Source organism: Pipistrellus kuhlii, unplaced genomic scaffold (genome assembly GCF_014108245.1).
Source record: "Pipistrellus kuhlii isolate mPipKuh1 unplaced genomic scaffold, mPipKuh1.p scaffold_m20_p_3, whole genome shotgun sequence".
In the NCBI taxonomy this organism is placed as follows: domain Eukaryota; kingdom Metazoa; phylum Chordata; class Mammalia; order Chiroptera; family Vespertilionidae; genus Pipistrellus; species Pipistrellus kuhlii.
The window spans coordinates 84627553-84652831 of record NW_023425529.1 but is presented as its reverse complement, the minus strand read 5'-3'; the positions used below and the strand labels follow the sequence as shown (position 1 = coordinate 84652831).

General features: G+C 43.7%; 1 protein-coding gene across 3 annotated transcripts in view; it reads left to right on the top strand.

Moving 5' to 3' along the window:
* The first annotated feature begins 1002 nt into the window (after positions 1–1002).
* Positions 1003–25279, top strand: part of SPATA13 (spermatogenesis associated 13) — a 95347-nt gene continuing 71070 nt past the window's right edge. For all 3 annotated transcript variants that reach the window (XM_045588435.1, XM_045588434.1, XM_036457708.2), the window contains exon 1: positions 1003–2634. In XM_045588435.1, coding sequence (XP_045444391.1) covers positions 1144–2634 — 1491 coding nt within the window. In that variant the 5' untranslated portion in view covers positions 1003–1143. The remainder of the gene's footprint in view (positions 2635–25279) is intronic.

Here is a 25279-nt window from a genome sequence, read left to right as displayed (position 1 = left end):
GGTGTGTGGTGGGCTCCAGGACATGTGGAAGAAGGAAGAAGGTGGAGTATTTAATTTGAACTTTTGTTTCTGAATTTCTAGTACTTCAGTATTATATGCATGTCTCTCTCCATTCCTTAGCCAGTTAGAATACCATTGACAGAAGCCCCTCACTAATGTGGTTTCTTTCATAAAGTTGACCTAATGCAACCTCAACTTGGTCCCTCCCACTCATGTTCCTGTAGCATTTTGTAGCTCTAATTAGACTTTTGGGGTATTTTGTAGACGGTAAGCAGCTGAGAGCATCTTGCACTAGTTTTTGTACATACTAAGCACTCAGTCTGCCCACTAGCTGTTTTATCGATATACTTAAGTTGACATTTCGCTGTGATACGTTTTGAAATCATTGCTTTTAAAATTATAAATTAAACTCAAAATTTATTTATTTTTAAAATACATTTTTATTGATTTCAGAGAGTAAGGGAGAGGGAGAGATAGAAATATCAATGATGAGGATCATTGTTCGGCTGCCTCCTGCACACCTCCACTGGGGATTGAGCCAGCAACCCCTGGAATGTGCCTTGGCCCTGAATTGAATCATGACCTCCTGGTCAAGGCTCAACCACTAAGCCATACCAGCCTGGCCAAAATTTCTTTGTTCAATAAAGAGCCAATGATGCCTTGGCTCTTTTATTCCATCAGTTTTTCAAAACTTTTATTTAAACAAGTTTAAATAAATTCAGGAGTTTACCATTATATTGAATGCACAACCCATAATTATCTTTTTTTTTTTTTTGAGGAATGTATATTTGCATTTTCCCCTTTAATTTGTGAAATGAATTAGAAAAAAATTCGAACTTAATTTATAACTTTTCGTTTGATCATTTATGGGGCATGCCTTTTTTGTATATTAGCGGTTATTAATCAAAATAACTAGACCCTGTTTTAAAGGCTTTTCTGTGGGGGAAAAGGCTAAATCCTGCATTGTTTTCTGCTGCAGGCAGTGGCCACAACGGAGGAGGAGCCCGATGTCCGCAGCAGGTGTGAAGGCCGGGCGGGCAGCGGCCTCCGAGATGAAGGTCTGCACCCGGGACCCGGGGACACCGGTGCGCACGCGGGGTTGAGCCGCGCCGCCCTGTGGCCACGGCTTCCCGCTCCGGGAACATGACCACAGCCCAGAACGGCCACGGGCGAGTGGCCGCCATCCCCTGCTCGGCCTCGGATCCCGCGGACCCCAGCGCGGTGACCTACCCGGCCTGTCAGAACGGGGGATGCAGCGGCGGCGACTGCGAAGCCCAGGACGCCAGGTCGGGCCCCGCCAAGTTCGTGCGCCTCTTCTCGGTGAGCCGGAGGCGGGCGGGCGCCCACGCCGAGCGGCCTCGCTCCGTGGTCCTGATGGGGCACTCTTCCACCTGGAACGCCCTGGCCTCCTTCCGCAAGATGGGCTCCTTTAAAAAGCTGAGGTCCTCCGTCTTCCAAGGAATTCAAAACAGAGAGGGGTGCGATGCCCCCAAGGCGGAGGCCTCGGAGTCTGACGCGGGCCCGGCCCTCCCCAACGGCGCAGCCGTGGCCCTCCCCGCGGGCGGCGGGCGCGGGGCCTCGGGAGCCACGGGCGGGCCGCCCCAGCCCCAGCCCCAGCCCGGGCCCGCGTCCGACGGCTCGGAGCCCGAGGAGGCGGACGACGCCTTCCAGAGGAGCACGCACCGCTCCCGCAGCCTGCGCCGCGCCTACGGCCTGGGCCGCATCAGCCTCCGGGACGCCGAGCCGCTGGGCCCGCCCGAGCCCCCGGGCCCCCCGGAGCTCCCGGGGTGCGCCGTCCCCGTGCAGGACGCGGAGCACAACGGCGTCGCCTATCGAAGGAGCAAGAGCACCGACAACCTCAACTTCCTTAGGAAGAGCTCCTTCAAGCGGAAGTCCGCCTCCAACCTCTCCGACCTGCGCACGCCCGAGCGCCCCGCGCCCCGCCGGACGCTCAGCAGCTGCTCTGCAGACTCCGAGAAGCTCGGCGGGTCCGGGTCTGAGCGGAGGACCAAACGCTGGAAGAGCCCCATCCGGGCCAAGGACTGGGACCGGGTGCTCAGGCTGGTGAGCAGCGCCACTGACGCCGCCTGGAAGCGAGAGCAGCGGCCCAAGGGCGAGGCGCCCTGCCCCGGCGATGCCGCCCCGCGGCCCGGGCCCCGCAGCCGCCTGCACGACGATTACTCGCGCCGGGCGTCCAGCGGCGCGGAGCCCGAGGCCAGGAGGCCCGGCCCGGCCCCGGACTTCGGCCCAGCGGGGCCGCAGGGCGCCCACGTGGACGTGGAAACCGCGGTGTTTCCTCTCGAGGCCCAGAGCGGAGCACGCGAAGACTCCCCGGAACCCAAACCTGGCGGCCAGTTTACACTGGGACCCGAGCAGTCTCTGACACCCCTGAGGCCCACCGCTCCCAAGCCCCCCAGCCCGCAGAGCCCCGGCACAGGGAAGGACCCCAACAGCCTCAGCGCACTGTCCCTGAGTTCAGCGGACAGTAACAGCAACGAAAGGGCGGAAGGTGCCGGGCCCTTCCCAGATTCGGTGCGAGACGCGTGTGACAAAGGCGGTGAGGACAGCGGGTCCAGAAGCCACCCTCAGCTGAGCCTTGGCGAGGCCCAGGGGCCAGAGGAGAAGGACGAGGAGGTAAGGGCAGGGCAGGGCACTCTTGTACCCAACCTGAGGCAGGACGGGTGCTGGTGACAGTGCCCCCTTTATCCTCGCCGGAGGGTGCTCATGTGCACAGGTGCTTTCCTTGGCGTTGACTCTTTAACTTACCGCAGGAGCCTGTGGACTCTGTGCTGATGGTCCTACCATTACAATTATTCTTTTTTAAAAATATATTTATTGATTTCAGAGAGGAAGGGAGGATAGAGAGAGAGAAACATCAGTGATGAGAGAGAATCATTGATCGGCTGCCTTCTGCATGCCCCCTATTGGGGATCCAGCCCACAATCCGGGTATGTGCCCTTGGCCGGAATCGAACCTGGGACCCTTCAGTCCACAAGCGGGCGCTCTATCCACTGAGCCAAACCTGCTAGGGCTACAATTATTCTTGTCATCCTGCTGTTTACCACATTCAGAGATCATCTTTATCTCTTGAAATGATTGACTAATGTAGGAAATTTCTTGGGATGGCACTTACCACACCATCTGTTCAAAAGATATTTATTGAGAACCAACTATGTGGCTAGATTGGAAGGTGGGGATGGGGTAGTTGAAAAAGACCTGTCTTCCATTCCAAGCAGCTAACAGGGGCTCTCAGAATTTTTATTTTTGTTACATTTGTTATTACCCACATACTTCTCCTCTTTATATTTTAAATGGTTTCTGTATCCTTTTCAACTGAGTGCATATAAATGAGATTCTTTGTGCTAAGACCGTTATGTGTTCTAAGTCTTTTTTATTTCCTAGGAATGAATTATAAATGTGCAGTTTGATACCAGTCAAGCCCTTAGCAGTGCTGGTTCAAAGCAACTTATATGATGGTATTGAACTTATTTTTAGAGTAGAACATAAGCATCTCATGAATTGAATCAACTAATAACTGTCAAGGCTACAAAAGCAATGTTCTTTTCATATCCTATCAAGCCAGACAGCTTACCTCACTGTATAATTTTCACTTTATAAATGCATTCGGTAATATTACCTTACAGAGCTGAAAGATGAGCAAATGCATTCATGTGTATATATTGCAAATTATTCTTCACATATATTTCTAGACTATTTTGCAGGTGCAAATTGGTGCTTGCTATAGAAAATAATTCCCTAGCAACTGTTTCTTCCCCCTGATTCCTAAAGAGGAACTCAGTTTTGGCTTAATGCTGCTGATAAATGATTGTGCTACATCGTTTGCAAGCTGCACAGCTTATGGACTGTCCATTAAAAAAAAATCTTTATTGTTGAACCTATCACATATGTCCCTCCTCTTTTTCCCCCTCCATCGACTCTCTCCAGCCGATCCCTGCCCCCAGCCCCAGGCCTTCACCATCCTATTGTCTGTGTCCATGGGTTATACATACATGCATATAAGGTCTTTGGTTGATTAGCTCCCATCTAATACCCACCCTCCCCACCTTCCCCTCAGATTCATAGCTCTGTTCCATGCTTCCATGTTTCTGGATCCACTCCGTTCATTAGTTTATTTTGTTAATTAGATCCTACATATGAGTGAGAACATGTGATACTTGTTTTTCTCTGACTGACTCATTTCACTTAGCATGATATTCTCCAGGTCCCTCCATGCTGTCTCAAAGGGTAAGAGATCCTTCTTTTTATTGCTGTATAGTATTCCATGATATAAATGTACCACAGCTTTTTTATCTGCTAATCTACTGATGGGTACTTGGGCTGTTTCCTGATTTTAGCTATTGTAAATTGTGCTGCTATAAACATAGAGGTTCACATTCTTTCTAATTGGTGTTTTGGGTTTCATAGGATATATTCCTAGAAGTGGGATACTGGGTCAAATGGCAGTTCCATATTTTAATTTCTTTTTGAGGAAACTCCATACTGTTTTCCATAATGGCTGCATTAGTCTGCATTCCCACCAGCTGTGGCCTGCACCCTCTCCAATCTGGGACCTCTCGGAGATGTCAACTGCTGGTTTAGCTCCGATCCCAGCAGTTGGATATCTCTCTCACAATCCGGACTGCTGGCTCCTAACCACTCACCTATTTGTCTGATTGCCCCTAACCGCTTCTGCCTGCCAGCCTGATCACCCCCTAACCACTCCCCTGCCGGCCTGATTGATGCCTAACTGCTCCCCTGCCGGCCTGATCGCCCTCCTCTGCTGGCCTGATTGCCCCCAACTGCCCTCCCCCACAGGGGCCTGATTGCCCCCAAATCCCTCCCTGCTGGCCTGATCACCCCCAAATGCCCTCCCTGCCTCCACCTGCCTTTTCTGCACGAGGTGGCAGAGACACCGGGACTGGACTCCTCTCCTGTGCAGACCCGTGGGACCCCCAGGCCTCACTGTGTGGAGCAGCCACCAGGCTGTGCGCACGGCCATCTTGTGGCGACATCACGCAAGGGCATCGCAAGAGGGTGTGATGCCACTTAGGCTTTTATTATTATTATTATTATTATTATTATTATTATCATTATTTTATTAAATTATTATCTGTGTACATATTTTAACATTGCCTCCCCTCCCATACGTACCCTCCCTCCCCAGAGTTTTGTGTCCATTGGTTGTACTTATATGCATGTATACAAGTCTTTCAGTTGATCTCTTATCTCCCCCAGATCTCCCTACCCTCCCCCTGTAATTTGACAGTCTGCTTGTTGCTTTACTGTCTTTATATCTGTCTTTTGGTTCATCAGTTTATAATGTTCTTTAATATCCATAAATGAGTGAGGTCATGTGGTATTTCTCTTTCATTGACTGGCTTATTTCACTCAGCATGATGTTCTCTAGTTCTATCCAGGTTGCTGCAAATGATGAGAATTCCTTCTTTTTTATGGCAGCATAGTATTCCATTGTGTAGATGTACCATAGTTTTTTGTCCAATCATCTGCTGGCGGGCACCTAGGCTGTTTCCAGATTCTAGCTATTGTAGATTGTGCTGCTATGAATATAGGGGTGCATATATCCTTTCTGATTGGTGTTTCTAGTTTCTTGGGATATATTCCTAGGAGTGGGATTACTGGGTCAAATGGGAGTTCCATTTTCAGTTTTTTGAGGAAACTCCATACTGTTCTCCACAGTGGTTGCACCAGTCTGCATTCCCACCAGCAGTGCACAAGGGTTCCTTTTTCTCCGCAACCTCGCCAACACTTGTCGTTTGTTGATTTGTTGATGTTGGCTATTCTGACAGGTGTGAGATGGTACCGCATTGTTGTTTTGATTTGCATCTCTAGGCTTTTATTATATAGGATTGGTTTATTCTTGTATGTGCCATGACCAGGGATTGAACCCACAACCTTGGTGTATCAGAGCAATACTCTAACCAACTGAGTTACTCGGCCAAGGCCATGCAAGGGTTAGTTTCTCAATTACTTCCCCAGTGATTTGATCAGTATATTTGTTATTCTTAATTACATATGATTTAATTTCTATCCACAAGGGACCACCAAATATAGAAAGCAGATGGACACAAGTTATTAAAATACCATATATAGATAGATAATTCTACAAATTGCCTCAAGATAGTCATCACATTTTTAAGTTGTATTCATATCCTCAAAATTCTTATATAGCACATCAAGCTTCCTCTTGTATTTTTAATGTAAATGTCAAAAGGAGAAAAAAAATGATAATTTTGCCCAATTTTTATTTTATGTATTCGTAATCTTTAGTTTTACTTTAAGAGAAGTGCTTGTAAAATATAACCTAAAACTTTCTCTTATTTATTTATTTATTTATTTATTTATTATTTTTGCTTAAACAACAAATTTATTTGGTGCAATTCCAGAGGTTAGAAGACCCAGATTTTCTTTTTGATTTTGACATTTAGAAACAAATGAACAAGTAAAAACAATAAAAAAACACCTTGCAAAACGCAAGAATTCCAACCTTCATGGGTTAAAAGCAGTTTTTATTTACCTTTGATAGCATTACACAAAATTAAATTTCAATCTTTACTGTATCTTAATGTACAGTGTATTTTTTAATGCATTGATAGTATAGTTCTGTTTTCATGTGCAAAGCTCGTTTAAGTTGTGGCTATTATTGAGTACAAAAAAGTTGAAATCTGCTTATGATATTTAATATATAATGTATTTTCAGCAAGTGATTAATTTTTATTTAAAATCATTTATTTGTAACTATCCACTCAGAAAGCAACAAAATATATATATTTTTAAACTCTAAGCAGTTTAACACATTTTTTATTACTATAAAAAGGGGTTGGAAAATGTCAGTCTACCTTTATTTATAAAGCATTGTAGAAACATCACCTTCTTAATGTACTTCTGCCACCTAGTGGTAAACTTTGTTGTGAGAGCAAAGATCAATGGAAGGAATTCCTAAAATTGTTATTTGGTTTAAGCATGCAGTGTAGCATTTATACTTGTACACAGTGCTTCCTAAACATTTTACAGGTACAGGCACAGGAATTTAGTGTTACTGCTGGTTTTCCTACCCAGTCACACAGTAATGCCTTTGGCTGGATTGGGTCATGGGTAACGGGGTTCTGTCCTTAGTTATGCAGTATAGATTCAGTAATTGGTGATAGTGTTGAACTATGCCATAGATAGTGTGATTTTCAACCTTTTTCATCTCACGGCACACATAATCTAATAACTAAAGTTTTGTGGCACAAAAAAAAAATATATTTTGCTGATCTGACAAAAGTATATGTATATTATTGATTCATTCACACCAGTTATTATTATATTGGCTGTTGTCATTTGTTTTTTATTTGACAGTCTAACAGAAAAGAGGTGCATGATTTAAAACTTCTGCAGCACTCTGGTTTGCTGCCATTGATAAAGCCCTTTTAAATAATGAGACTCACCGGTTTGGCTCAGTGGATAGAGCGTTGGTCTGCGGACTGAAGGGTTCCAAGTTCAATTCCGGTCAAGGGCATGTACCTTGGTTGCGGGCGCATCCCCAGTGGGGAGTGTCTAAGAGGCAGCTGATTGATGATTCTCTCTCATCGATGTTTCTAACTCTCTATCCCTCTCTCTTCAACTCTGTAAAAAATCAATAAAATATATTTTTTTAAAAATAATGAGACTCTGCTGTAACTCTTTCACAGGGAGTTTTAGTCTCTTGGTAAATGTTTCTAGTTTGGTAGGGATCTTGGTTCTGCCATTCAAAAGATACCTACTAACATTGTGCAAACTGTTGAACTTCTGTTGGCTGCAATCTGCTCAAGGATAGAATGTGGTATAGCTTTATTTGCCTTGGAAGTTTGTAAAAACTAAGGAAATTAGGCATGTTAAACATGCCTCGTATTTGACTCTGACTGTCACTCTGATGATTACAATCAGTTTAGATGATTTTTCCATCTTAGGTTGACCTGACTTCTTAAGATATGGGCAGTTAAGGCCAGTTTTTTCCAAAACTGGTTTTTAAATGCCACTGTGTAATATAGCTTTGGGGGGAGGGGGGAGGATTGTGTTGTTCTTTAATTAGTTTGACTTCACTTAAATTTAAATTTCTTTTAAATGCCTGAGAAATAGGTTTTACCATAACCCAGTCTTTATATTATTTTAATAATGCCCCAAACTAAATTTGTTAAGCACCTGCCAGGTATAACAGTTAGGAGCAGCTCTACAAGGAAGAGTAGGTGATGTTGACAAGGAAATTATAGATGAGCTAAGATATATCTAAATCACAGTAGAATTATGCAGAATGGATTAAATCCCCCAAAAGAGGTAAAACCATAATGCTCTAGGATTTCAGAAGACTTGTACTTTTCACTCTTGTACCAAATGAAGGAATGCTTAATAAGGGTGATCAAATCTGATTTGAAGAAGGTGAGATTTTTGCAGGTAGTTATGAGGGAAAGTTGGGGCATTTCAGTAGTCAGATGTACAGAGATTTTGTGTGATTTGAGAACAAAAAGTAAAGAAGAACCAGGCTCAGATCTGTGTTTTGGAGAAATCAGTCCACCACTGGAAAGAAAGGTAACCAGAGGGAAAGCTATCAGGAATGTATTGCCAGTAAGAACTCAGAGGTAATAATGCTCTGAGATAGACTAAGGAAGAAACAAGAGTAAATGAAACAACACATAATAAATAGTAATGTTCCTTATTCATTTATTACCTGGCTACAGTATGTCAGACATAGGAACAAGAAAAAGTTGTTTGTTTTTTTTCTTTGTTTTTATTTTTTAATCCTCACCTAAGGATATTTTTTCATTGACTTTTAGAGAGAGTGAAAGAGAGGGAAAAACAGAAAGAAATATCAACGTGAGAGAAACGCATTGATTGGTTGCCTCCTGCACATGCCCCCACCAGGACCGGGACCTTGGAGGAACCTGCAACCGAGGTACATGCCCTTGATCAGAACCGAAACTGGGGTCCTTCTGTCTGCAGGTTGATGCTCTATCCACTGAGCCAAACCGGCTAGGGCAAGAAAGACTTTTTTTTTAAGCTACTATTTTCTTGGGTTCATAGTCTGTTAGATTGGAATGTATACAAATAATTATGATATAGTGTGTTGAGTTTCTTTTTTTTTTTTTAATATATTTTATTGATTTTTTTACAGAGAGGAAGGGAGAGAGATAGAGAGCCAGAAACGTCGATGAGAGAGAAACATCAACCAGCTGCCTCCTGCACACCCCACCGGGGATGTGCCCGCAACCAGTGCACATGCCCTTGGCCGGAATTGAACCCGGGACCCCTCAGTCCGCAGACCGACGCTCTACCACTGAGCCAAACCGGTTTTGGCAATGTGTTGAGTTTCTAATGAGGAATGTAAGAAGTAGCATGGGAGCTCCAAAGATAGAATTATTAACTCTGGGTGAAGAATGGCATGATTGGGGGAGGTCAATTGAGTGAGGTCTCTAAGATATGGTGGGGGTATAGAGGGCAGCAGTAGAGGAGCAGCAGGGCCTTCCAGGCCAACTGTATCAGCCTGGGGGGTGGAGGTGGGTACTGTAAACAGGCACTGTCAGGCAGAGGAGTTATCTGAGCTTCATTTTCCTCCCCTGTGAACTGGGAGGAGTGAGATATCTATCTACGGCACATGTGTCAAATACAAGGCCCGCGGGCCAAATCCGTCCCGCCAGGCCTTGCAATGTGGCCCGCACCGCGATGTCATCACTGCACTCCGCTGCGTTTCCATCACAATGACAGTTTATGACTGTTCAGTAAACCATTCGGCCCGCGATTTAGGCTGGATTTTAGATTTTGGCCCCTTCTCTGATTGAGTTCGACACCCCTAATACGGCATAGAGTTGCTGTGAAGATTAAATGAGGTGATACATGTAGAGTTCTTTGCACTGAGCTTTGCAAATAGTAAGGGTCCACAAAGAGGCTAATTTGTTGTGCTGAGAGAAGTGCAAATTGCGCAGCATAGCTTTTGTACAGGGTGGCTGGGTGGAGAAGTGAGAGAAGATTGGAGCATAAGTCTGTACATAATTAGGAAGGTCCTTGCTTGGACCTGTGGAGCTTGGACTTTACCCTGCAGGCAGTGGAAACCCCAAGGAGTGTTTAACCAGCAGCTGTAAGGGGGGGCCAGCTCTGCAGAGAGGATGGGGAGGGGCGTGGCCCTGGGGAGAGACTGTTCCTCCGTAGTCTGGTTCAGAGGTAAGGAAATCTCCAGTAAGGCCATGGAAATGGAGAGGAGGGGATGATTCCAAAACGATCTCACAATTTATATTTTGAACTAGCATTTGAATGTTTTAGGTAGTGAGAAGTCAAAGATGACAGGGTGATTGGAAGGATATTATTGTTTTGGGATCAATAATCAAACAGGCCACAAAAACAATGGACTAGAGCTGAATTGGGGTTATTATCCCAGCCTGCTAACCTGATGACACCTTGTGGAAAATCACTTTTTTGAGCCTCAGTCTACTTGAAAATTTTTTCAGGGTCTTATAATTTTTTTCCACAGAGATTTGTAGCTTTAAAATTGGTGGAAGCTATTGTACTTACAAAGTTAAAATGGTGTGAGTGCTTGAGTAGGAGGTTCCAGTTCTGTAGAATACAAATGGGTGTTATCGCACCCAGCGACTGGCCCTGGCCAGGTGCTCATGGTGTTCTCCAGTCTGAGGTGCTGATTTTAGGTTGCCCATTACTCCACTGGCTCTCATCCCAGCCTTGGAAAGAAAGAGAAGGGGAATTCTGTGGCACCATAAGGTACAGTGTCACAAACAAAGCGTCCTTCCAGCTGGCTATTGAAATAGTTCAGTGGGTGAGCAGGGGCTAAATGGAAGCCTATTTTCCATGTGAATTATGAATTGTGGAGTTTTATGATGATGATGATGGGTACTTCATACGTAATGATAGCTCCAAGGTGCTTGCTGTCTCGGTATAATTTAATTAGAGAGACAGATACATTGCATAATTTTGACTTTGGAGATTACTTAAACATTACTCTTTGGATTACTCAAATAGCTAGTTGGGAGATTCAGACAATTCTCATGAAAGTTAGAAATTATCCACATTTATTTCACAGAGCCATTCTAGAACCAAAAAGATGGGGTTGCATATATAGACGTAAATATAGTGACCCTAGAAATCTGCCCAAGATTTTTTAGGAGCTTTGTTTAGATGTAATTTACATAACATAAAATTCACCCATTGTAAGTCTGCAGTTCAGTGATTTTTAGGAAATTTGTCGAATTGTGCAACAACCATCACTGTCATGTGAAAACATCCCAAAGAGTTCCCCCTGCCCTTCTGCAGTCAGTCCCTGCTCCCACTGAAGGCCTCGGCAACTATGGGTCAGCATTCTGTCTTGATTTTTTTTAATGTAGTAACTCAAAGGTTGTTTGTAAATTTTTTGGAGTTATGCAACCATCACCACTAACTAATTTTAGAACTTTCCCATCACCCCTGAAAGAAAACTCATGCTCATTTGCAGGCATTCCCTGCTCTATTCCTAGAACCTGATCTGCTTCTTGTGCCTGGCAATTATATCTTCCTGGATATTTCATAGAAATAGAGTAAGACAGTATAAGGTCGTTTGTGTCTTGCTTCTTTCACTTAGCATCTTTTTTTTTTTCAAGATTCATCCATGTTGTAGCACGTATCAATACTTCATTTCATTTTATGGCCAGATATTCAGTTGAGTGGATACCCATGTTTTGTTTATCTATTCATCAGTTTTTATATACTTGCTTCCACTTTTTGGCTGTTATGAATAATGCTGCTATGAACATACACATGCAAGTCTTGTGGACATATGTTTTCATTCTCTTGGGTAGATAACTAGGGGTTGAATTTCTACATCATATGGTAATTCTGTGTGTAACTATAACTGCCAAATTGCTTACTAAAGTAGTCATCCCATGGTAATCATCCCCAACAATGTATTAGGTTTCCAGTTTCTCTGCTTCTTTGCCAATATTTGGTATTGTCAGTATTTTAGATCCTAGCCCTTCAAGAGGGTTTATAGTGAGTGGTATTTTATTTTGATTTTTAAAATTTACATAATCGAATGTATATGTGTATATAAATAATTTTATAATTCTATAACAGCTATATGATAAATATGCATTTACATGAAAACAGAATACTTTTATACATTTTTTATAAGATGCTTTCTTTTAAAAAATAATTTTATTAATTTCAGAGAGAAGGGGAGAGGGAGAGAGAGATAGAAACATCAGTGATGAGAGGGAATCATTAATTACCTGCCTCCTGCACTCCCCCTACTGGGAATCAAGCCCACAACATGGGCATGAGCCCTGATTGGGATTCGAACTGTGACCTCCTGGTTCATAGGTCTACAATCAGCCACTGAGCCACACCAGGTGGGCTATAAGACGCTTTCTTGGTAAAGGATACATACAGGCATCCTCAGAAATAATTACTCTTGAGTCACACAGCAGTGATAAAATCAGAGGTGATGTGGATAATCACAGTCTGAGTGAAGTGTTAAAAATCTAAATAGCCCTAGTTGGTTTTCTCAGTGGTTAGAGCATTGGCTTGCAGATTAATAGGTCCTGGGTTCGATTTCAGTCAAGGGCACGTACCTTGGTTGCAGGTTCCTCCTGGCCTGGGCCCTGGTCCGGGTGTGTGCAGGACGCAACCAATCGATATGTTTCTCTTACTTTGATGTTTCTCTCTGTCTTTCCCTCTTTCTTTCACTCTCCCTAAAAATCAATGGAAAAAGATCCTCGGGTAAGGAGTAACAAAAACAACAACAACAAATCTAAGTAGGTATGTCGTAGAGTCCATTTAAAATTGTATGAAGAAAGAGGATAGCCCGGCTGGTATGGCTCTGTGGTTGAGCATCACCCTAGGAACCAGGAGTCATGGTTTGATTCCAGGTCAGGACACATACCAGGCTGTGGGCTCTATATCCCCAGTAGGGGGCGCGCAGGAGGCAGGTTACCAATGATTCTCTCTTATCATTGATGTTTCTCTCTCTCTCTCCCTCTCTGAAATCAATAAAAATATTTTTTTTTTAAAAAGAAAGTATAGTAATATAAGAAAGATATGAGCAGTCTCACCATGAACATAATTATGACCTTAGGAAGCACCATATTCTGTAGGTCTTTTTTGAGTGTCCATAGAAGGTCACCTTATCACCAATCCGCTTGTTCCATCAGCACAAGTAGTGTATTTTGAGCTCAGTAGTGTATTTCATTAGCAGTAGCCAGGGCTCCTTCAAAGATGCTGAGTCCCTATTTGGGAGGTGGGGGGGAATCAGAATGGCCTGAAGTATGTTGCTATTGCCAGAAAACCAGGATTCTGTGAAAAAATGCTGGGCTTTTGCTGAAAGGACAAAAGAGTCAGCTGAAAGGTGTCAGGTTGTGACAATATGCATGTCACAAAGAATAACTAGATCTACAGTTGTTGATCTATTGTACAAGTACAATCTGACTCTATGAAAAGTCATGAGTCCTTAATGATAAAAAGAAAAGTTAATATTATACTAGTTGGTACTAAACACACATATAAATGTGCAATTACAGCACTAGTTGTAATTCACAGGGTAAAAATAGAATATTTTAGTAAGCAGTTAAGTTTGGCATATATTATATTTCCTTTTAAATTTTTGTCTATATTGAATTTTAGATAGAGGAAATGGAGGAGGAAGCAGAAAAAGAGGAAAAGGAAGAGGAGGAGGAAGAGGGGGAGGAGGGGAGAGAAGGAGAGACTTGATGTTCCATTTATTTATGCATTCATTGGTTGCTTCTTGAATGTGCCCTATTAGGGAATCAAACCCACAACTTTGGAGTATTGGGATGATGCTCTGACTAACTGAAGTCTCTGGCAAGGGCTGGTTATTTTTATTATCATTTCCCTAATGACTAGTGATGTTGAGCATCTTTTCATGTGTTTATTAGCCATTCATTTATCATATTTAGGGGTATCTATTCAAATTGTTTGCTCATAATTTTACTGCATTTTTGTTTTACTATTGAGTAGTAAGGTTTCTTTATATATTTTGGATACAACTTTATTTTTATCGGATGTAAAACTTTCAAATATTTTCTCATAGTCTCTGGGTTGTCATTTTGTCTTAATTGTGTCTTTTGAAAAGCAAAATTATCTCATTTGATGCAAATTCAATACATTTTTTTCTATTAGGGATTGTGCTTGTATTCGAGTAAGAAATCTTTGCCTATCCCAATGTCATAAAGACTTTCTCCTATCTTCTGGAACTTCTATAGTTTTGGTTCTCACGTTTAGGTATATGAAATTACAGGGCATCTTTGACAAGAATTGAAATTACAGTTGGAAACATAATTTGAAAATATGCCATTAATTGTACTTTTGGTAAATATTTCTAATGAAGTTAATGTTTTGTTACAGGGACATCTGCTGTACTGTCAAGGTTTTATAATATTCTCTAAGTAACAATCCTGGGTGCACATCCTTCAACAGACTTTCCCCCCAACAGGTATTTTTTCCTCTGTTGAGACAAGAATCATTGTACTTTCTATTAGTCATCGTTGTGCTAGTTTATGTTTAGTTTCTCCTGAGGTGTTTGTGATTTATTTACTTTCACTTTCCTTTTTGCAGGAGAAAAATTCACAAATAGAAAAAAAATCTCTTGCAGAAATTTTATTAAATTGTAAGAATATGAGTCATGCATCTAAATGTGGAAGTTATCTTTTAACAACTGAGTTCAACATTTTCTAATTCAGTATTTGTTCATTTATTTTTAAATTGTAGTAGACATTCTGTATTATATTAGTTTCAGGTATACAACATAGTGATTAGGCATTTATATACCTTGCAAGATAATCACTGTGATAAGTCTTGTATCACCTGACACCATACATAATTATTATGATACTAGAGGCCCGGTACATGGAATTTGTGCATGGGGGTGTGTGTCCTTCAGCCCAGCCTGTACCCTCTCCAATCTGGGATATCCCTCTCACAATCCAGGACTGCTGGCTCCCAACTGGTTGCTTGCCTGCCTTCCTGATTGCCCCTAACCACTCTCCTACCAGCCTGATTGATGTCTAACTGTTCCCCTGCCAGCCTGATTGCCCCTAATTGCCCTCCTCTGCAGGACTGGTCACCCCTAACTGCCCTTACCTGCAGGCCTGGTCCCCCCAACTTCCCTCTTCTACTGGCCTGGTCACCCCTAACTCTTCTCCCCTGCAGCTTTGATTGCCCCCAACTGCCCTCCCTTGTAGGCCTTGTCTCTCCCAACTTCCCTCCCCTGCTGGCCATCTTGTGGTGGCCATCTTGTGTCTACATGGGGGCAGCCATCTTGTATCTTGTGTGTTGGAGTGATGGTCAATTTGCATATTACTCTTTTATTAGATAGGATAGAGGCCTGGTCCATGGGTGGGGGCCAGCTGGTTTGTCCCGGATCAGGGTGGGGTTTCCCTTGGGGTTTAGGGCAGCCTGGGCGAGGGGCCTGTGGTGGTTTGCAGGCTGGAGATGCCTCCCGGTGACCCAAGTGGAGGCCCTGGTATCTGGAATTTATTTATCTTCTATAATTGAAACTTTGTAGTCTTGAGCAGAGGCTAGGGCTGGCCAGGGCAGGCGGAAAGCTGACTTCCCTCATCACTGGGGACAACACAAGCCTTTTGCTTGCTCCAACTCTGTGGCCACCACCGTATTTGTTGGGTTAATTTGCATACTCGCTCTTGATTGGCTTGTGGGCATAGTGGAGGTACAGTCAATTTGCATGTTTCTCTTTTATTAGATAGGATTATCAACTCTATTCTGTATGCTGTACATTACATCGCCATGACTAATTTTATAACTGGAATTGTACTTTTTATTTGTGGTCAGTGCACATCATAGTGACCAGTCGTTCCACTGTTCGATCAATTTGCATGTTAGGCTTTATTATATAGAATAATAATATTATTATTATTATTATTATTATTATTTTAAATTAAATTATTATTTGTGTACACATTTTACCATTGCTCCCCCCCATACATACCCACCCTCCCCAGAGTTTTGTGTCCATTGGTTGGACTTATATGCATGTATACAAGTCCTTCGGTTGATCTCTTATCTCCCCCAGATCTCCCTCCCCTCCCCACTGTAATTTGACAGTCTGCTTGTTGCTTTACTGTGGAATTGTACTTTTTAATCTTAGCCTTTTTAAAAAGTTTCTACTTGCTCTGAAAAGGTTTATGCTCATCCTATATAATAATCTTATATAATAAAAGAGTAATATGCAAATTGACCCTAATGGCAAAATGACTGCTGAACCAGTCACTGTGAGGTGCACTGATCACCTCTTGGTTGCTTTCTCTGGTTGGTAGGCTCCAATTGCCTGATGGCCACCCATGGCAGGGGTGGGGCCGGCGAGTGGGTGGGAACAGCCTACCCCTCAGTCCCTTCCCCTGACCATCAGGCACCTATCACCTGATGGTGAACGGGGAACTGGAGGTGGGTGGTATCAGGGGTAGGGCTGGCTGCTGGCTGCAGGCAGCTGAGGAAAATGGCCCTGATCACAGGCCAGGTCTAGGAACCATACCTGCACACGAAATCTGTGCACTGGGCCTCTAGTTATTACATAAACAGCTATTTCTTTTCCAGTGGAAAATTTCAAAGTATTTCTGAATGAATGCTTAACATTTGATAGGCAACAGAACTTTATAAGATTTTGCTGCGAAGGAACCACTGAGCTAAAGCCAGCCCTATAAGATTAAAAAGCCACTTCTAAAATTACTAAAAATGTGAAAGCTAAAAAAAAAAGTACATACAGGTATATAATTTTTGAACTTTACAGTGGCTCATTTCTTGAACAGTTTCTCTCTAGTGAAATGTCCAATAGGATTTTCCCATTAAAAATAAGCAGGGAGAGGGAGAGAATTATATACCCTCTTGAGACCAAGTGCACGAAATTTGTGCACAGGTAGGGTCCCTATACCTATGTGGTGATCAGGGCTGATCTGTGGGGTGATCAGCCGAGTGATCAGGGGGCTTCTGCTGAAACCTTCCTTGGCTGGGGCCTGTGGGCTGGGGGCAGCTCCTGTGTTGAGCGTCTGCCCCCTGGTGGTCAGTGCACATCATAGTGACCAGTCGTTCCACTGTTCGATCAATTTGCATATTAGGCTTTATTATATAGAATATATCTTAGTAAGATCCTAATTTTTATAGGTTATTATAATAACCAATTGTAATCCTATCTAATAAAAGAGCAATATGCAATTTGACTGTCACTCCAAGACACAAGATGGCCACTCCCATGTGGTCAAAGATGGCTGCCCCATATGGACACGATGACCCCCATAAGATGATCTGCAGGGGAGGGCAGTTGTGGGCAGTTAGTGGTGACTAGGCCAGCAGAGGAGGGCAGTTGGGGGTAATCAGGCAAGCAGGGAGGACAGTTAAGGGTGACCTGGCCTGCAGAGGAGGCAGTTGGGCTGGGACCAGGGCTGCAGGTGAGGGCAGTTGTGGGGGGTGGGGGGGAGACCAGGCCTACAGGAGAGGGCAGTTGGGGGGGACCAGGCCTGCAGAGGGGGACCCAAGCCTTCAGAGGAGGGCAGTTGGGAGAAGACCAGGCCTGCAGAGGAGGACAGTTGGGGTGGACCAGGCTTGCAGGGGAGGGAAGTTGGGGGGGACCAGGCTTGCAGGGGAGGGAAGTTGGGGGGGGACCAGGCTTGCAGGAGAGGGCAGTTATAGGCAATCAGGCCAGCAGGGAGGGCAGTTAGAGGCAATCGGGCTGGCAGGGAGCAGTTAGATGTCCATCAGACTGGCAAGGGAGTGGTTAGGGGGTGATCAGACTGGCAGACAGAAGCTGTTAGGGACAATTAGGAAGAGGCAGGCGAGCAGTTGGGAGTCAGCAGTCGTGGATTGTGAGAGGGATGTCCGACTGCCCATTTAGGCCTGATCCCACTAGGGTGCAGGCTGGCTGAGGGACTCCTCTCTCCCCCCCATCCTGCACACGAATTTCATGCACTGAGGCCTCTAGTCAAGTATAAATGACATACTATATCATATTATTAAGCTTTCTAAAGTATATGAAATATTTAAGTGCAATGATATGAATAGTGTATTTGCTGGTTTTAATATTCTCTTATTTAGTGACTTGTTTTACTTTGTAGGTAACAAAGTCATGATAGACCATACTGAAGTTACAAAGTACAAAAAATGTAGTATCAGTATTCTTTGGGGGAAATAAACTGATTCCAGGTTGTATGTTTTTCTCCTGGTCTTTATTTTTGCATCTTTAGCTTCTTAAAATAATTAGATCACAGAGCATCCAAAGTTGGGGATGCTCTGAGAATCACTTTCCAGTTGGCTCAGTGACACACGTTCAGTTTGCCATGTCTGCCATGGTTTAGTTGGCAGAGGGCATACAAGTTGCCACATGTCACTTTCTAAACGGAATGTTACCCATGTTTCTCCTGCCAGTGACAGTCTGAGACAGCAATGTGGAATGCTTTGTTCATGTAGAATAATCATAGTAAAGGCGAGGGTGAAGGGGCATGATCCTCAGGTTGGTTGGAGAGGAAAGAGCACTCAAGCTTGTAACTTTCTAGGAAGCCAGCGTCAGGGCGCTTCTAAAATTTCAGCCATCAGTGCCAGCATTTCTGAGTGGTCAGGAAGGTCCAAGGTGTAAAAATAGATGGGCTTTGTGGGTAGGGCTTCCTGAGTTCAAATCCTAGTTTCACTACTAGCCAGTTCTATCCTTAAGAAAGGTGCTTGGCCTACTTAAGCCTCTTTAAAGTTTAAGTTTCTTTAAAAACAGAGATAACAGTGCTTACCAGGATTAAATGAAATAATAGATATGAGATACTTAAATTCCTGGAACATAGTAAATCTAATAAGTGTTGACTTTTATCATAATCTTAATTGTTGTCATTGTAAGTACAGCATTTGGTTAGATACTCTAGTATAGACCAGTTAAACCTTACAGAATTAATCTTCTAGCCCAGTGGTCGGCAAACTCATTAGTCAACAGAGCCAAATATTGACAGTACAATGATGGAAATTTCTTTTGAGAGCCACATTTTTTAAACTTCTTCTAACGCCACTTCTTCAAAATAGACTCGCCCAGGCCGTGGTATTTTGTGGGAGAGCTACACTCAAGGGGCCAAAGAGACGCATGTGGCTCGTGAGCCGTAGTTTGCCGACCACGGTTCTAGCCAATTTCTCAAAGTTTGGAATGAAGACCATCCAGGGATCCCTGAGCCCCAGCTGGAGCTACTGAATTGGAGTCACTAGGGTGGAGACCCAGTAACTGGACTTTTAACATGCAACCCAGGGACATTCTTTTTGCCACAGTAAAGTTTGAGATCTGCTGTCCTGGCTTTGCTTTGTTGTGTTACACAGATATTAACTTGCTTTACAAATTGAAAGCAAGACCCTCCACCAGCAAAAGGATTACAACTCACTTTTTTGCAGTGGTCTGGAAACAGACCTCCAGTATCTCCAAGGTATGCCTGCATTAAGTATTCTGTATTTTAGGCGTGGCCACTTCTCTTTCAGATCTGTGCTACTTCCCTTGCACTCCTACCCAACTCCAATAACTCTTGATTTAGAAAAGAGAGTTATTCCTGAAAGGTTAAAGATAGCTTGTAATCCTGTTTTTCCCCTTGGAGTGTATTATCAATTGAATATGAAATACTATAGAAATCTAACAAAATTCCATTGGCAAAGCAATGAAATTTAATTTTTCAAGCAAGAAATGATGGAATATAACATTTGGTCTGAAATATATAGAGGAGTGTGATCCCAGCAGTTGCTGCACCCACTGCTGGGAACTAATTTTACTAACTCATTTGGAAACTTGAAGGATGTATAGTCTCTTAAAAATCAAAGTGTGGTTAGTAACTTCTCACACTTACAGGATGCTTTTTCAGCCAATACAGGTCCTTCAAATCACATAGTCACCCAATGAAGTAGGCCAGCAGTTTTGGATTTGCTTTAAAACAGTAAACTGAGGATTTGGAAGGTTACAGGACCCTCCCAAAGTCATACAGCTGATGAGTGGCAGAGCTGGGCATAGAGCCAAGTCTCAGAATGGGTAAGAAGTTCCAGAAACAGCATCTGCTTGGTATCTAACACTCCGAGTTAATTTCTAACAATCTGCGAGTTACCTGATCTTTGGTGGACCCTTAGTCTGTTTTAAAAATCTGTGAAATAATTAAAAGTATCTAATGCATACGGTTTTGAAAATAAATGAGATGGGATCTGTACTAAAGACCACATATCTAATGGTGGCATTGTAGTGATTTGATAAGTTTCCATTCCATTTTCCCTTTTGACTCCAAGTCTAGCATTCTTTCTACTAAGCTTGGACCACTTTCTACCGCAGTTGGTTCCTGTCCAAATCAGAGTTCTTCCTCTTCGTTTTTTGGCTGCCTGGGATCGGCTAGGCAGCTCCGCTAAAGAGCTTCACCCCTTCTCCTGGAATCCTCTTTTGGTGGGTCAGCTGGTGGCCAGGAAATAAACTACTGTGGACAGAGTGGTGTGACTCCAGGGCCGAGCTTTGCCATTTCTAGTAGGTCAGTGCCACAGGTGGGGAGACAGGAGGCATGGCACCTTAATACAGTTTGTGATGAAGGTGAAGTGTTTCAGTTCTATTTCCCAATGTACAATATAAATTTTTAATATAATTATACCAATGTTCCATTGTATATTTGGCTTTATACCTTCACTATTTTTTTGGTATCAATTATTCATCTGTAATTCTTTTACTGCCAAGTTTTGCATTAAACATTTTAAAGATATTTTGGAGCAGTACAGTTTAGATTCTGCTATTCCTCTATGCAATTAAAAAAGAAACATGACTGGCACTGTCTATTTTTTAGTTTTTCAGTTAAACTTTACATTGAATAATATTCTGTTTCAGAAAAGTGGTTAGCAAATCCTATACATTACAGAGTTGTTCCCTCGATGTTTCAAGTACCCACATGGCCCCCATACATAGTTATCATGATATTCAGCCAGTCTGTTCTTTATATCTGAGTCTGTTTTAAGTTTTTGTTTTATTTTGTCCTTTAGATTCCACATATAAGTAGAATTATATGGTATTTGTCTTTCTCTGTGACTTATTTTAGCATAATATCCTCTAAGTTCATCTATGCCAGGGGGTGAAAAAACTTTTTCTGCCAAGGGCCATTTGGATATTTATAACAACATCATTTGTGGGCCATATAAAATTATCAGCTTAAAAATTGACCTGATATTGGTCAAACTTTTAATTAACTCACCCCTAATGCTTGGACAAGGGCAGACCAAATGATTTCTCAGGTCTTATATGGCTGGAAGTTCCCCACCCCTGGTCTATGCTGTCACAAAAGTAAAGATTTCATTCCTTTTTATGGTTGAGTAGTATTCCATGGTGTATAAGTACCACAGCCTCTTTTTAAAAATACATTTATATTTATTTCAGAGAGGAAGGGAGAGGGAGAAAGAGATAGAAACATCAATGATGAGAGAGAATCTTGATTGGCTGTCTCCTGTGTTCCCCACACTGGGGATTGAGCTCACAACCTGGGCATATGCCATGACTTAAGATTCGAACCATGACTTCCTGGTTGGTAGGTTGATGCTCAACCACTGAACCACTGCTGCTGGGTAATATCACAGTTTTTTTTTTTTATTTGTTTGTTTGTTTGTTTTTTTCTACTCATCTATTGATGGGCACTTAGGTTACTTCCATGTCTTGACTATCCTATATAATAAAATGCTAATATGAAATAGACTGAATGGCAGAATCGAACAACCAAACAACCAGTTGCTGTGATGTGCACTGACAACTAGGGGGCGTGCATGGAACATGGTGGATGTCAGCAGCAAAGTGCAGAACATGGTGGGTGTTGGCCGCAGTGGGATGGTAGAGCAGGTGAGCAAGGGCGACAGACCAAGGCCAGGTGCTGGTTGCTGTCATTGGGGTGAGCCTCCAGTGGTTACTAAAAATTCTTCGCTTCCACACACCACAGTCCTACCTGGAGCTCGCACCTGCTGTCGCGTTAGCCCCACTTGAACCCACTGCCGGTGCCGGAGCTGCCACTCGCACCCACTGTTAGCACTGGCCTTGCTCACACCCACAGCTGGAGCTGGAGATGCCAGTGCCTGGTGCTGATCCCGATTGCTCAGTGCTTTCAGTGCTGATTGCTCCTGAGGGCTTTCCTACCTCCCCCTGCTCCTGAGGGGCAATTGGGGCAGCAGCCACTGCTCGCATCTGCTGCTGGCACCAGCCCCAGTTGCTCTGTGCTGTCAGCAGGTGTAAGCGGGACTGGCACCATCAGCGTGTGGGAGCTGCAGTGGCAGAAGTAGGGCTGCCAGTAGATGGGACTGGGGGCTGAGGCAGGAGGGGCCAGGCGGGGGCATGGAGGATGGGTTGAGGCCCACCCCTGTGCCCACCGCAGCCCACAGTTCCTTTCAAGGTGCATGAATTTGTGCACTGGGCCCCTAATTGTAAATAATGCTGCAGTGAACACAGGGGTGTATATATTCTTTTGAATTAGTGCTTCAGATTTCTTTGAATATGTTACCAGAAATAGAATCACTGGTTCATGAGGCAATTCCATTTTAATTTTTTGAGGAACAAACAGTTTTCCTTAGTGGTTGCACCAGTCTGCATTCTGACCAATAGTGCACTAGGGTTCTCTTACCTCCAGATCCTTACCAACACTTGTTGATGATAGCTATTCTAATGATGTAAGGTGAAATCACATTGTGGTTTTGATCTGCATTTCTCTGATGATTAGTGATATTGAGCAACATTTCATATGTCTGTTGGTCAACTGTATTTGGCACCACTTTGTCTCCCCCGCCGCCCCCACCCCCCGGAAAAACTTTTTAGGCTCCCGCAATCAGGGAGTCTTGGTGTTCATGGTTTCACAGCTGAGGCAGCTGGTCCCTGGGTGTTGTGGTTGTGGGGTCCTGGGAAGTATCCGAGGTCTCCCTGGTTGAAGGTAAGGCTGGACTTCTGATCACAGCTTGTCTCCCCTTCAAGTTGGCACAGTTTCTGCGGCAGGGCTGGCCACTCCGGGAGAGATTTCAGCAGCAGTAGAGACTGCCTGGCCAGGGGAGCCTGGTCCACCAGTCTCCAGCAGTCCTGAGAGTATGGCTGTCCCCCACTTACAGACAGACATTCCCACACATCCACGCACTCTCCTTTCGCTCTCTCTCTATCTTGCAGCCTGCTGTCCCGTCAGCTGCCATTTTGGATCCAACGTTTGGCATTTTATAATAAGTATGATGTCTTGGTGTGGGCCTCTTTGGGTTTATCTTGATTGGAACTCACTGTACTTACTAATGTATTCTTTAGTTCAGATATTGATCTGCTATGTCTCCCAATATTAGTATGAAGATCTTATGTAGTAGGTGTCTTATGGAGCTGTGGCACAATCTCCTTGGTCACCTGAGCTAGGTGCTCTAGGAATGTCTCTTGTATGGGTTGAGACCTTCTGTTTAAGTTGAGTCTTGATTTCTGTTGGCCCACCCATTTGTGGGGTTAACCACAGGCTGGTTGTGCAAATTGTTCTCGACCATAGTGTATGAGTCACTGTTTGGGAACTGCCTTCCAAAGAGGAGTTGGTCCTGGCAAGTCTGGTGCCTGCCAGGATCACCCTTAGGGTGTTCTACTTGGGTGGCTAGTTGGGTCATGCCCACCATTGGTTGTATTGATTTTTAGTCCACTTGGAAAGGACACTGTGTAGATTAATGTCAGAAGCTGCCTATGACCAGCCTTGGGCTACCTGTCTGGAGCTATCAAGCTAGTCCCAATTTGTGGCTGCCTCTATTGGGCATGTGACCAAGCTGTGTACAAAGGTTGGCTTCACCAGTTCCAGGTCTAGGGGTAGATAAGTAAAAGGTCCAAGGTACCATGAGATCTACCTTCACCTATTGGCTGCTCTACCACCCATTCCCTGAGGCTGCTGAATTTCCTCAAAATCTTTCCAAACAAAGTCTGGCTGTCCACAGCCTGCAGTCTCTCCCACCAGGTGTGAGGTCTATAGGCTAGGGCAACCTGGGTTGGGAGGACAGAGTAGATCTCCTGTTTGGAGATGGTGCTGGTCAGGCACTCAGTCAGGGGAAAGCAGCCCTTACTCCAGAGCCACACCACTCAGTCTCTTCTGACTAGCTTCTCAAGAAAGAGCATAGAACAGGTGTGGGCTGGGGATAGCCAGCAGTCTTCTGCAGGGCTGAGCTTAATACAGTGTGGCCATGGTTGGGGAGGGCGGTGAGCTAGTGGGTCTCCTTTTGGGGCATGCCACTGGTAGCACACAGGGGTGAGGGTGACCCCCACTCCGGAGCCACAAAACTCATTGTCCAAGTCTCCAACAAGAGCTCCACCAGGAAAAAAAAAAAAAAAAAAAAATGCACCTAATGTGCCAGCTAGGTGCAGCCAGCAGACTTTTCTTTAGGATGTGAGTGAACTCAGCAGGGTGGGCCACTGGAAGTTGGAAGGACAGGGGGCTGGTCACCAATGGCTCACAGGGAGGAAGAAATGGAGCCACACAACTCAGTGGTCTTTCGAGTCTCTGACAAGATTTTCTCAAGAAAAAATGCTCTAGTGCTATCTCTTGGTCTTGCCTTATCTTTGTGATGCATTCTGAGCGACTCTTATAAGAGGGCTCTTGGTGAACAGCAGAGCTAATTCAGAGTCAGTGTTTGCTTGACTCAGTTCATTGGCTGGACTCGTACAAGTTAAAGGGGGGAGGGGGCAAAACAATCTGTCATCAAAAGAAAGAATCCAAGTGAAGTTGTGGTCATTCATTATTTTCTCCTACTCTTGTTTTTCAACTTTTCGTCACTATGCCCTCTTAATTCATTGTGTTTCCTTGATCTTATTCCAAGCCACTTTCTCCTTCTAATATCATACTGCTTTAAGCTTAAACTTTAAATACAGAAAAGACATTTTTTAAAAAAGTCCTTTTATATTCCCTTGCCAGCACTGGAAACTTATTTGTTGGGAAAGATTCCATTACCTCATTCTTCACATATCTGAGATAAATAGGAGACCTTCAAAACAGGATAGTTGATAATTGGCAAAAGAAAATTTCAGTCAGTTTGTTTTGAGGATAGTGCAGAATTTGAATAGGTTATGAAGAAGACAGAAAAAGAATGATTCATTTACTGATCCAAAACATGGTTATTGGCTATGAGCTACTTACATCTCTGTTTGAATACTTGGCCAGAGACTTAGTTATAATAACTAAGCAATAACTTAAAGTAAGTTCATTTTGATAAAATCACATATGAATGAGAAGAGCTTGTCATCTAGACCAGTGTTTTTCAACCTTTTTTGGGCAAAGGCACACTTGTTTCATGAAAA